Genomic DNA, 13,803 nt, shown 5'->3' on the forward strand with positions numbered 1-13,803 from the left:
AGGCTTTTGGAGCTGAGGAGCTGGCAAGAATGGAAGAGCAGATGGAGCTGTAGTTAGGAACTTTAGAACCCCCTCCATTTGTGTAAATATTGAACTATTGTGGGAGTTTTATTGTAATAACGAGCCAGACTCCATTTGATTTTATCAATAAAATGTCTTTTTAACGTACCCAAAATTCGGGGCGTTACAACTTGGTATCAAAGCTTTAGGTTCAACCCTCGGCCATAGGTAGAATGGGTAGAACCATGAGATAGTTTGACCGTTGCATAAACGTGAATTTAGTTTAAGTTTAGCGTCCCAAATTGGGTGGAATTCTGACAGAACAATCTTCGGATTGAAGCAAGGTGTGGAAATTGGCAGTACCACCGAGCTGGGAATTCCCGAACAATTGGATGATGACTTAAATCAAGGATTGAATGTGGGACTTAGAAACTTAAGAGTTTTCTTTAGAGTTAATGAAACTCTGTTACTAATTGAGATTGAATCCTTTCCTTGTAGATGAACCACCTAGTTAACCTATTGGTTGGAGCTCGCCAACTCAAGGACGCCAATGAGGTGGCTAAAGAGGAAAACCTTGCGGATGAAGGGAATCTCAAGGAGGACGAGACCCCAAAGGATCTGTGAAAGCCAAGGATACTACTTAGGCGCACCTGGAATAATCCTAGTAACCGTTGTAATCCTTCGGGATGTAGGATGTTAAGGATTAGGATCGTTTCAGCTTGCAGTAGGAAATCTTGTTCTAATCTATTTTGTTTTGTAGTAGAACTTTATGTTTATGTTTGTAATTCTCTGCTTATTTATGAAAAGTTTACCTTATTTTAAAGAGTACCGTTGCATACTATTTGTTAAACTACTTTTGACCCTTAGAAGGAAGCGCCTTTTTCAAAAGGGAAATCGATTTAGTAGACTAAACATTCCCTTTCTGATTATTACTTGTAGATGGTGAGCCGAAGCGGTGGACTAGGACACGAAAACGGAGAACCCTCTAACGCGAACCCCGACCTAGCCCAAATCATGCAGGTGTTCATAGCTGCCTTGAACGCCAACCGCCAAAACCAAAACCAAAACCACGACGATGGACCTATGACCCGAACCAGAGCGATGAACGAATTCTGCAAACACCGACCTCTGACCTTTCACGGAGACACCAACCCTGTTGTAGCTGAGACGTGGCTGAATGAGGTCAAGATGATCCTCAGAACCCTCGAAATTACCCAGAATGGAGATCGTGTGGCTCTCGCCACCTACCAGCTGAAGGGAGAAGCCCGATATTGGTGGGATCTAATGGAGGCAACCCACGCCGTAGCCACCATGACATTTGCCGAGTTCGAGACTCTGTTCCTCGACAAATATTTTCCCACGCCCCTTCGCCTGGCCAAGGAGCAAGAATTCCTGAACTTGAAGCAAGGGACCATGACCGTTACCCAGTACGCGGCCAAATTTGAGGAATTATCCCGTTACGCCTTAACCTCTATACCAACCGAAGACAAGAAGGCACGAAGGTTCAAGTGGGGACTGACGACTGCTCGGAAGGCGGTAGTAGCTCAAGCATTTATCACTTATGCTGGTGTGGTAAAGTGTGCACTCCGGCTAGAGAGCGAGGAGGCAGACTTTAAAACCCGCTGGAGGAAGGCAACCAGCAGCACCAGCGGACCAATCCGCACCCAAAACCTCAGCGATGACCGTGGACCCTACTCCACCAAACCCTTTACCCCGTCTCAGAACAACCAACCCTGGAGAACTACTAACCCTGAAAATGGCGAACCAAAGAGAGGTGGTAGAGACATAGCGACAGTTCAGTGTTTCAACTGCCAGGCTATGGGTCACTATAAGTGCGACTGCCTCCAACTTCAAAGAGGAGGAAATGGAAGCTTTGGAAATCAAAAAGCTCAACAACCCGGACAGGCCGATTTTGTGAAGCAAAACCTTGGAAGTCCATCACAGCAGCAGAATGGGCAGAACAAGGGAATGCAGCCCATGGGATACTAGCAAAGCACTGGAGGGCGTATCTTTGCGCTACAGACTGAGGAACAAGAGCAGGATCCCTCTGTGATCCAAGGTACGCTATGATAGTACCTACGTACAAGCTTTAGCATCGCATTCTTTTATCACTACTGCCTGCGTAACTGCTCTAGCACTAGAAACAGAACCCCTTAAGTGCGTGCTAAAAGATGACATCGCCATTAGGGGGGAGTATAGCTGTTAGTCTAGTGTGTAGAGAGTGCGGACTCAAGGTAGCTAACTTGCGCCTAACTCGCGATCTTAGAGTGATCGACATGGCGGATATCGACGTAATCCTGGGGATGGACTGGCGATCTGTGCGTCAAGCGGTCATAGACTGCCATCAGGAGTTAGTGATAGCATATACCCTAGAAGGGACTCGATTCCTTTTAAGGGGGATAGACAGACGGGGAGACCGAAGTGGCAGGATTAACCGTTTGGATGGTTAGCCAGCCTCCAATTGGAAGGAGCCAATAGAATGGAAGTGGGATTTCCATACATTGTGTGCGAGTATGCCGAAGAACTTCCTGGCTTATCGCCTTAAGGAGAAATAGACTTCTCTATAGAACTTTAACCGGGAATCGCACCAATCTCTGTGGCGCCATACCAAATGGCCCCTGCCGAACTAATAGAGCTCAAGACCCAATTGAAGGAACTTTTGGAAACGGGTTTAATATCGTTAGGTGAGGAAGCAAGCTGATTTGACAAGGACGTGCTAAGGAAACATCTGTAGGATATGAGTCTGCATGATGATTTGGTAGAGATTTTGCATTGGTATTTACGGTGGAGACCTTACCAAAGGCATACGACGAGGCAAGCTGTTCGACGGCAGAAGCAACTTCAACCCCATCTCGTTAAGCAAGTAATGAGGCTTAATTCGATTGATGGTGACCTACACCAATTTTTAAGGGGGATAGTCGATGATTCCAAGACCGGTCTAGCAACCAAGTCTAATCTGTAGTCGCGAGCCAATTTCGGGGACAAAATTGTTTTAAGGGGGATAGATTGTAACAACCCTGATTTTTGGTCAGTAAAAATTTAGTTAAATATTTGAATTTTATTTGAATTACTTATTTTCTCTTGTGTGGCTAAATGACTTCTTGTTAATTTTCGTCGTAGTTAGATTTTGGTCATTGGTTAACTCTCGACTAGAAACCCTACTTGACCAATTTAGTTAGTTTCCAACCGACTACTTGAAGGAACCGAGCAACCAACTCACCTAGTTACTTGATGAACCTTTTGGACCTTTTGAACCTTTTGCCTTTACCCATTGGTCCATAATGGTTAGGGTAATTTTCGTCCATTGGAAAATAAACTTTTTATTATATTTGACTAAAAGTACATGTAGTCTTTCAAAATCTTATTTTAAAATAAAAAGTACTTGTACTCTTTTGTCCATTGGTTATTAACCGCAAGGGGAATTATTATCCATTGGGTAATAACCCGTTATGGAAGTTAGTGACCCTTGGGTAATAGAGTCTTTTGACCAATAAAGTACCGATGTGACTAGGGAACCTTCCAATAAAGTTGATTTGACTAGTCATCTTGAACCTTGTGAACCTTTTCAACCCTAGACTAAGAAATTAATTATTTATTTCTTTTTATTGTTTTGGTCCATTGGACAATAAAAGTTAGGGAATTTATTATCCATTGGGTAATAGAGTTATTCTTTCAAATAGTACATGAGTTTATTAAACTAGTCTTTTTTCTTAAAAACCCATGTGATGAAGTACATATATTTTATTATTAAAGTACTTAGTAGCCTTTAAGGCCTAAGATTCTTAAAGTACTCTTTTATTATTTTATATTGGAGTTTTGTACCTAATTGGATTAATTTATTGGGGAGTTGATCTTCCTAGAGTACACTAGTTTATTAGTTTAATCCAACATGTGCCTAAATTGGATTTCTTTAATCTAGTACTTGTACCTTTATATTATATATGCATATATATATATATATATATATATATATATATATATATAAGTGTACTTGAGAGAGAGAGAGAGAGAGAGAGAGAGAGAGAGATGCCGAGAGGAGAGAGAGAGTGTGAGCCGAGAGGGAGAGAGAGGGAGAGAGAGAGAGAGGAAGGAGGAAAGAGAGAGGAAGATTGGTTGTACCTTCCATGATCTTTTTTCATCTTTCAAATCCATGGGTAAATCTTCCTTCCTAGCTAAGAAACTAACCCTCCATTGTCCTCCATTGTACTTCTATGATTTGTTTATAGACCAAATCTTGTATAATATATCTTTCCCTCCATCAAATCTTCCATAATCCCATCCAAGGACAAATCCTAGCCATGCAAGCCTAGGGTTAGGCTTTGATCTTTCAAAGATTGCATGACATGTGTCAAAATTTGAGATATGGAGAGAGAGGGGGGGGGGGGGGGGGGGGGGGGGGGGCCTTAGAGAAAGAGAGGGAGCTCAAATTTTGGCTATAAATAGAGCCACCTCCATGCCAATCAACTCACACCTTCTCATTGTTCTAACTTCTCTCTAGAATTCCTTTGTTCTTTCTTTGTTCTTCATGTTCTTGAGTTCTTCAAGAAACTCAACCTAAGCCGCCACTAAACCGCCACCCGGCCACCCTTCGATCCATAAAGTAGAGTAGTGTTAGTCAAGAAGAAGTTTCGAGAGAAACCATTCTCTTTCGAAGCTCCCGAAGGCATACCGTAGGAAGTTACTCCGCCCAACCACCGACGTACTTTTCCATAGCCGCCCTACCGCCAAGAAGTAAGGTAGGAATTCCTTATCCCTATTCCTAAGTATAATGTAGGTACCATATTTACTCGATGAATACGTAGGTTATTTACCATGTGAATGAATACGTAGGTTATTTACCATGTGAATCCAAGTATTCGTATTTTGATCTTTAAGATGATTATAAGCATGCATATATGAATTGCTTGTATTACTCGTGGTGTGATAAAGCATAAGTGATTTCACTCCAAGGGCGTCTGTACATGTGGCGTTGTGCTTTGAATAAGCATAAGTGATACACTCCAAGGGCGTCCGCACATGTGGCGTTATGCTATAAGTGGTGAATGAGCGTGATAAGTAATATAGAATTGGATGATCTTGTTAGAATGATTCATGCTTATTTTTGTCCTACCGCGGAGTCTTTGCATGTAACGAGACACGAGAATCGAGAAAGTAGAAACATGACACCTAGGGTGTAGTTTATGAAAAGGCGTGTTTTGAAAAGTATGAAATGTTTTGAAAACCGCAATGTGGCCGGACGTAGTAGCCCATTGTGTGGTGTGTGTTTTGTGTGCCAATGGGAACCCGGGACGGCGGAACCATTGTGAGGATACTCGGGAACCCGGAACGGCGGAACCAAGGTTGGGTGTGTGGCTTGGTTATCCGCATTACGGAGCCAATGCAATGTGTGCCAATGGGAACCCGGGACGGCGGAACCATTGTGAGGATACTCGGGAACCCGGAACGGCGGAACCGAGGTTGGGTGTGTTAAAAATGGTTTTTGAAAAGGCAATACGTGGAAATGTTTTCCGAGGAAGGAAATATTTTGAAACTACATAATGACCGGTTTTGGGTGGCATTATGTGAGTTGTGTGCATGTGTAAAAGTAAGATTTGTGAAAAACCCAATGAGAACCCGGAGCGGCGGAACCGAGGGTTTAGGTTTTCGAAAACCCCAAATGGGAACCCGGAGCGGCGGAACCATTGTGGGATTACTCGGGAACCCGGAGCGGCGGAACCGAGGGTTTTAAATTGTGGCTTAGTTATCCGCGGTACGGAGTCAATGCAATTGTGTGCCAATGGGAACCCGGGACGACGGAACCATTGCGAGGATACTCGGGAACCCGGAACGGCGGAACCGAGGTTGGGTGTGTGCTTGGTTATCCGCAGTACGGAGCCAATGCAATTGTGTGCCAATGGGAACCCGGGACGGCGGAACCATTGTGAGGATACTCGGGAACCCGGAACGGCGGAACCGAGGTTGGGTGTGTTGAAAAATGATTTCGGAAATGATAAACGGTATATGAAAATGATGACACGGTCTACGACGAGTCGCGTAGGAGAAACTCAAAAAAATCTTGGACACCAACGATAGTTGATTAATGGATATGGATGTGTCGTTGTTAGCTGTGTATACATGTATCATGTGGAAATCGATGATTATATAGCCTATTGTTTGTAAGATATGGGTTAGCGTGTATGGGATTTTTCTGATGAGCTTTTGTAGCTCTCGGTGTTGCTTTTTTGGTGACCCTGACATATTATATCAGTGGCGACGCTGGTATAATGTGTCAGATTTTGTAGATGATCAGGGTAAGTAGATCACCGTGGAGGCTTTTGGAGCTGAGGAGCTGGCAAGAATGGAGGAGCAGGTGGAGCTGTAGTTAGGAACCCTAGAACCCTCTCCATTTGTGTAAATATTGAACTCTTGTGGGAGTTTTATTGTAATAACGAGCCAGACTCCATTTGATTTTATCAATAAAATGTCTTTTTAACGTACCCAAAATTCGGGGCGTTACATAACCTATATATACATGAATACACGAAAAATTGGGTGCTTGATCCAACCATCATACACGCATCGGATGCCGTTGATTTCCTCATGGACCCCCTCGGTTTTTTTTTTTAAGAATTTTTGGATTGCTCGGATCGGCCGTCCGGTGGCCGGAGACGGCCCGGCGGTGGCCGTCAGTACGATTTCGGTGGGTTTTGGTCGGTCCTCATAGGATTTCTAATTTGTAACCATAGCAACAGAATCCCAAATTGACTAGCAAGATTTTATACCATGAATCGTAACGTAAAGAGTAGAACAAGAGTGAGACGAGAAATATTCATTGATTTCAATAGCGGGTATATCAAAATCAATAGTAGGTACGCCACATGAGATCTCATAACAAGGTTCCGCATAGCATAAAGTAGCACTAGATATGATCGTGTGATAATCGATCCAGATGTCAAAATCTATTCAAGCAAATAAACAAAGGACCCCATGGATAGCAAGCTCAAATACAAAATTCAATTAGACCATAGAGAAAAGAGCAATAAAAGAACAACTTGGATGGAGACACACCCGACGTATAGTAAATAATCATTGGTGTAACCAATCTTTTCCCAAGATAAGACCAAACCTCGCCTCAGAAAAAAAACGGAGGTCAAAGACAAAACGATTATCTGAAATAACCAACTCATAATCTCAGAAAATACAATCGGGAGGGGTTACTCAACAAACGAGAATGGCCTAGGATTCCTCGGTGCTAAATTTCAGATCAATGGAAAGATGCAAATCACAGAAAGATGACTTGTTCCCCAAATCGAAAGAATCCTAGCAAAGGATTAAACAGGAGAAAAAAAATTACCTCACACATCTGGTATCTCAGGAGCCTGAGAAATGGTAGGACTCACTCCTCGCTAAACGCATGACCCCTGACCCGAAGTAGACTGGAACTGTGAATGATGTCGAATAAAACTCTGTCCTGGTCTCACTGAATTAGGCCCACTCTGTAACGACCCTGATCTTTGGTAAATAAAAATTTCGTTAAATATTTAAATTTTATTTTTAATTACTTGGATTTCCTTTAAAATTCCTTTTTAACTTTAATAATCCATCATAACTAGATTTGAGATTTATAAAATTTTATTTCTTTGCACCGGACAATCTAGTCATTTTCAAAAGACAAGTGTACTTATAGAAACACTTGTATATTTTCCTAGTGTATAAAATAAAATCTTAAATTATATTTCTTGACTAGAAATCCTACGTGACAAGTAGAATTAGTTTTTAACTGATTAGTTGGAAGAACCGAACTACCAATTCATCTAGTTACAATCTCCTAACCGTAGATGAACCTTTACCCATTGGACAATAAAAGTTAGGAAAACTTTTATCCATTGGACAATAGGAAACCTAAATTTTCTATCAAAGATATTTTGTGCTAGATTTGATAAAGTACTCATATATAGTTTTATATAGACTTATATACACATGCCTAAAGGACATTTGGTTATTTTAAATATTTTTCAAATATATATTACCTTATTCCTTTTAACCATTGGTCAAAAAATGCAAGGGAAAATATTATCCATTGGATAATAAGTTAGTCTTACCAACTAGTACTAGGATTTATTAAATAAATCACATCCTTGATTTTCCATGTGATTATATCTTTAAAGATATGTATATATGTACCTTATAATATATTACCCTAAGATACTCTAAGTACATAATCTAGTATTATAATGAAACATGTGCCTATTAGGTTATTTTAATAGGAAATTTTGATCTTATAATTCTTTATTGGATACTTGGAAATCTTACTAGATTTCATAGTACTATTATATATATACTTGGACATGAGTGTGTATATGTGTGTGTGTGTGTCTATATATATATATATATAATAGTATAATAAGAACATGTGTTTAATTGATTTGTTTATTAGAAAAATCTTTGCCTTGAAAATCTTAAAAGATTATATAGTACCTTGTAAATTATTTTACTAGATTTTCTAAGTACACAAATATATTTATATAGGTACATGTACCTTTTGGCCTATTATTTTTCTAGGAAAATCTTAACCATTGGACAATAAATGCTAGGGAAAATTTTATTCCTTGGGTAATAGCCAAGCCTTTTGCTATAAATAGCACCCCATCCTTGCCATTTAACTCAAACCTTCTAACCTTTCAACTTCTTTCTCTAGAAATTATTGAGTTCTTACTTTGTTCTTTGTTGTTCTTGGTGTTCTTAAGTTTTTCTTGAAGTTCTTCTTGAAACTCATCCTAAGCCGCCACTAAACCGCCACCCGACCACCCTCTCGATCCGAAAGTTAGTAGTTTTTAGTCAAGATCTAGTTTCGAGAGAAACCTTTCTTTTTCGAAGCTACCGGAAGCTTACCGTAGGAAGTCACTCCGTCCGATAGCCGACTTAATTTTCCGTAGCCACCCTACCGCCAAGAAGAATGGTAGATTATTCTTATCCCATATCTCTAAGTATATGTAGAACCCCTTGTCCCCTAACTCAACGTATAGCGTAGAACTGTATGTTGGAAAGTATAAATCTTCTTATACCCTATCTTGAAGTATATAAGGTTATCTATCGCGTATGATGTTTGGAATGCATGATAGTTAGTAAACTTGTTTGCTAATGGTGGTATGAACATGTTGAATAATTGACTCTTATTTCAATAAACATATTTGTTTAGAACTTCCCACAAAAGAGGAAAAAACGATTTTCGAAAGATAAGACTTTAGCGTTTGATAGAAGTATTCGTAATTTGATCTTTAGGATGGTTATGAGCATGTATACATGAATTGCTTGCATTACTTGTTTTGTTATAAAGCATAAGTGATTTTCCCTCCAAAGGCGTCCGTACATGTGGCGTTATGCTTTAAGTTGTGATTTGAGCATGCTAAATAACATAGAGTTGGATGATCTTGCTAGTTTAGTTTCAAGATTATAATGAATGATTTATGTATACGTGAAAAGTTCTACCACGGAGTCTATGCATGTGACGAGACACAAAAAATCAAGGAAGATAAAAACATGACACCTAGCATGGGTGAATGACAAGGTGTGTTTTGAAATCGCAATGCGGCCGGACTTGCCCATCGTGGGAATGTGTGTATGTGTTCCAATGGAGATCCGGATCAGCGGAACCATTGTGAGGTTGTGTGCGTTCCCATGGGAACCCGGAGCGGCGGAACCATGGTGAGGAATGGCTTGGTTATCCGTGGAGAGGAGCCAATGCAAATTTTGTGTGCCAATGGGAACCCGGTGCGGCGGAACCAATGTGAGGATACTCGGGAGATTGGAACGGTGGAACTGAGGTTGGGTGTGTAAAAACAATTTTGGAAATGATGATTTGATTTATGAGAAATGGAAAATGGAGACACGGTTTACGAGATATTGCATAGGAGAAACTCAGAAATCACGGACACCAACGTTAGTTGAATAGTGAATGTGGATGTGTCATTGTTAATTATTTTGTTAAATACGCATGTACTATGTGGATCTCACTGATTCTATGCCCTATTATGTGTAAGTTATGGGTTAGCGGGTATGGATTGAGCCTTCGTAGCTCACGGTGTTACCTTTTGGTGACCCTGACATATTATATTGGTGGCGACGCTGGTATAATGTGTTAGATCTTATAGATGAACAGGATGAACTCTACACCTTGGAGGCCTTTGGAGCTGAAGAGCTGGCTAAGATGGAGGAGCAGGCGGAGCTGTAGTTCGGAACCCTTAGTTTCCCTTCCCTTGTGTAATAAAAGTGCTTCCATGGGTGTTATGTTGTAATAATGAGCTAAATTCTATTTAGTTTTCAATGGAAAATGTCTATTTAACGTTCCCAAAATTCGGGGCATTACACACTATGCTCTCCTACTTTTGAGGGCATCTTATTGCAAGATGATCAGGTGCACCGCAAATGAAACATGCTTTCTGTTGTTGTGTACACTAAGCACAAAAGTGACCCGGCTGACCGCACCAATGACACACAATTTGTGGTTTGACAGAAACTCCATGACTTCTAGATGAAGTAGGTGGGCCAAAACTCTGCTGAACTTGCAATGATTGGGGTGGTTCCCGTTGTCTCTTCCTCCCTTAGCTCCCAGAACTTCCCAAAGGCAAACTTGCACTAGCGGTCGGTTGCTTAGGTTCCCACACTTCCACATCTCCCTGTGTACCTATCGAAATCTCAACACACTCCTCACACACTCGACAATCTCAGAAAACTTTCCAATACGCTGACTTACTACCAACAGCTTGACAGAGGAATGCAACCCCTTCTCAAAGCGCCTACACTTCCACTCCTCCGTCGCCACCAATTCTGGTGCAAAACGTGATAAAGATTGAAATTTTACAGCATAATCGGAGACGGTCATATTTCCGTGCTCTAACTTCTTGAATTGTTCTTTAAGTTGCTCACGATATGTTTCTGGAAAGTATTGATTTTTAAAGAGTTATTCAAACTCAGCCTAAGTCAGGTTCTCTATATCTGGCTCATTTGTTCGATTAACTGCCCTTGCCACTCTCCTAGCATCTTTTCTTGCTCCTAAAACGGATTCCCACCACTCATTAGCCTTACTAGTAAGTTGACAAGCTACTATACTCACCCGGAGGTCATCTTCCTTAATCTTAAGAGCGTTAAAAATTTTACGAATTTGTGAAAGGCAATGATCGGCCACAAGAGGATCGCTACTCTTCCATTGAACTGCGGTGGTTTCATATGGTAGAACTCTCTCATTGCTTCCATGGCACGGTCATTCCTGTTAGCCCTAAGTGCGGGATTCAGAAGGTTCGACTCTGTAAGTGCCGCTACAATTTCTCTAGCAAGTTGATTTTGTCTTGTTTCCATTCTCGAATTTTCAATCCTACCCCGCTGATTCTCATGTCTCAGAGGCATCGTGCTACAAGAATTTAAAACACAAAACAATCAACGACAACAACTACAACTCCATTGAGAGATTAAGTCTCTAACTTTCCCAACACGGGTCATTAATACCATATCAGCCTATGTTATCGTAAATGCAATGCCACATGGTTCCATGGATTCCAAGCACACAACCACACATGTCATGTAAAAAAAAAAATATGCAATGAGTTTTGAACCCATGAAATTTAGTCTCCCCATGGTCTCTAGGTATTCTAAACCTATGCTCTGATACCAAGTTGTCACGCCCTGAATTTTTAACATAATAATAATAGCATTTCCAAAGAAGTCCATCACAATAATACATCATAATACCCCAAAATGCTTTCCATAATTCATCCAAGAGAACAATCGAGATTAAAAGTTTACAATAATGGCACTCCAACCCCAAATTCTTAGACACTAAACCAAAGAGAAAGTAAGTCAAAGAATATGATTGAAATTACGATTACATTTTTCAAAGAATTTTACAAAAGATGCCATCATAATTCCTCGGTGTTAGCTTTCAAAAGCATGGTCAAATGCACAGCAAGCACTCCATATCAATGCCCTTGAGGTTTACCTGAAAATAATAATAGGTTGAGCTACACTAGCCCAGTAGAGAAATCTTTGTTCAAACTATATGCATATGAGATAGATAATGCACCGAGATGAACATTTAAGAAACAAAGTCTCGGATAGCAAGGAGAATACAATCGGACACCAATGTCGTACCGAAAATCCAAGACTCAAGGAATACTTCTCTTTCATTAGCTAATCCATCTAGCAATCTATCCACCATCTATTGCATTTCCCTTTGTATTTATTTGAAATTTAATTTCAACATTAAGTGCCTTGCATTCCGGGTCTTAAGGACCCCATACATCTCTCATTGATTTCCAATATGAACTCAAGTAGCTTTTTCTCCATTAACATACCAAATAGTGAGCTAAGAAATTTTTCGGGTCTTAGGGCCCCATACACACACAATATATTTCTGGGTCTTGTGACCCCGTACATCTGTTTTAAGTTCCAGGTATCAAGACCCCGTATGCCAATTCCAATTCATTTGTATTGCATTCCACCATACGTGTTTTTTTTTAGGACTCTAGTTTGCAAGAATGTAGTTATTGAGGGACATGGATGATAAGTAAACGTCCCACATACCAACTCGTATTCCCAATTTGTTTCCAAACTCGTTATCTCAATTTACTCCTCGTACTACATGGCATCAAGTGTTAGGTATAGGGAGGTATTCCCGAACAGATGAAGTAATAACCAAGCACGTGATACGAGGGATCACGGGTTAAACACAATACAATAAACCACCCTGAGCGGTGATCGGTGATATGGACGAATGGCATGAGAAGTCAATGGTTTAAGTTGACTGTTCGACAGATAAAGACATACTATTACATTGGTCCAAATAGACAATAGAGGACCAGTTACATGTGAAGTAACTGGTCTAGGTAGTCTGTTCGGCTATGAGAGAGCCGAACAGGAGAAGAGCTCCAGCCAAGAGCTGGAGTAAAGGGAATATTCTAAAGTTATGATATCCCCTAAGGGATGAAACCTCGAGAATCTAGGATCTGGGAAAGATACCCAACAGAAGTGGGATGTTCGGCTGGTTATGGAGAGGAGTCCTAAAAGGACTCTTAAGTAATAAACTGATAAGGGAACGAGAATCCAAGATGCCCAGGGTTTCCTATACGAGATAGGAATCCTAGGGCAACAGGGATGCTTGGGCGACAAGCATCTATGACTCTATAAATACGAGGTAAACCTAGAAGAAAAAGGTACGCAATACGTTATATTGATACGTTTTGCCTGCTGATAATTAGGGTTCATCGGCTAGTACGTGATACTAACTTAGGCATCGGAGGGCCTTTGCCACGAGAGGCAAAGGTGCGCTCACCCCTTGTCTGTTTTGCAGATTAGGGTTAAGGCATCAAATTAGGGTTCCCGTGAAGAGGCACGAGTAGCCGTTTGCAATCAAAGTGCTATTCTAAACGTCAGTTCAAGATATCAATTGTTTTCATCCCCCTACATTAGGTTCTTGTATTACGTGTATAATTATCCATCCATCCATCCTTCTATCTAACATTCAATCCTAACAACATGCATAAGGTTCAACGGGTTCAAATTGTCTATTTTAATAGTTCATAATATCATTAATAATTAAACGAACATGCAATCAAGGTATTGGGACAAAACTCATTTCATGAGATGCTAGAACTCTACACAACGAGAGCCAACGAATGAGGATAATCAAGGAATCATTGGAATGCGAGTAACTATGTTTAGAGGTGATTAGAATGTGATTGGAGAGTGTTAGAAGTGATCGGGGATCAACACAATCGACGAATGATCAACAAAGTTCAAAAATAGTTTTCTGAGTCATTGGTACCAATACCT

At 40.6% G+C, this 13,803-nt stretch overlaps 1 protein-coding gene across 1 annotated transcript; it reads left to right on the forward strand.

The window, feature by feature from the left end:
* Nucleotides 1-550: 550 nt before the first annotated feature.
* On the forward strand, nt 551-1,989 carry LOC131327626 (uncharacterized). The gene is made up of 2 exons (XM_058360773.1): nt 551-673; nt 940-1,989. Exons 1-2 carry the CDS (start codon nt 551-553, stop codon nt 1,987-1,989), a joined length of 1,173 nt encoding a protein of 390 aa, XP_058216756.1.
* Nucleotides 1,990-13,803: the final 11,814 nt, after the last annotated feature.

Source organism: Rhododendron vialii, chromosome 5a (genome assembly GCF_030253575.1).
Source record: "Rhododendron vialii isolate Sample 1 chromosome 5a, ASM3025357v1".
NCBI classification, from domain to species: domain Eukaryota; kingdom Viridiplantae; phylum Streptophyta; class Magnoliopsida; order Ericales; family Ericaceae; genus Rhododendron; species Rhododendron vialii.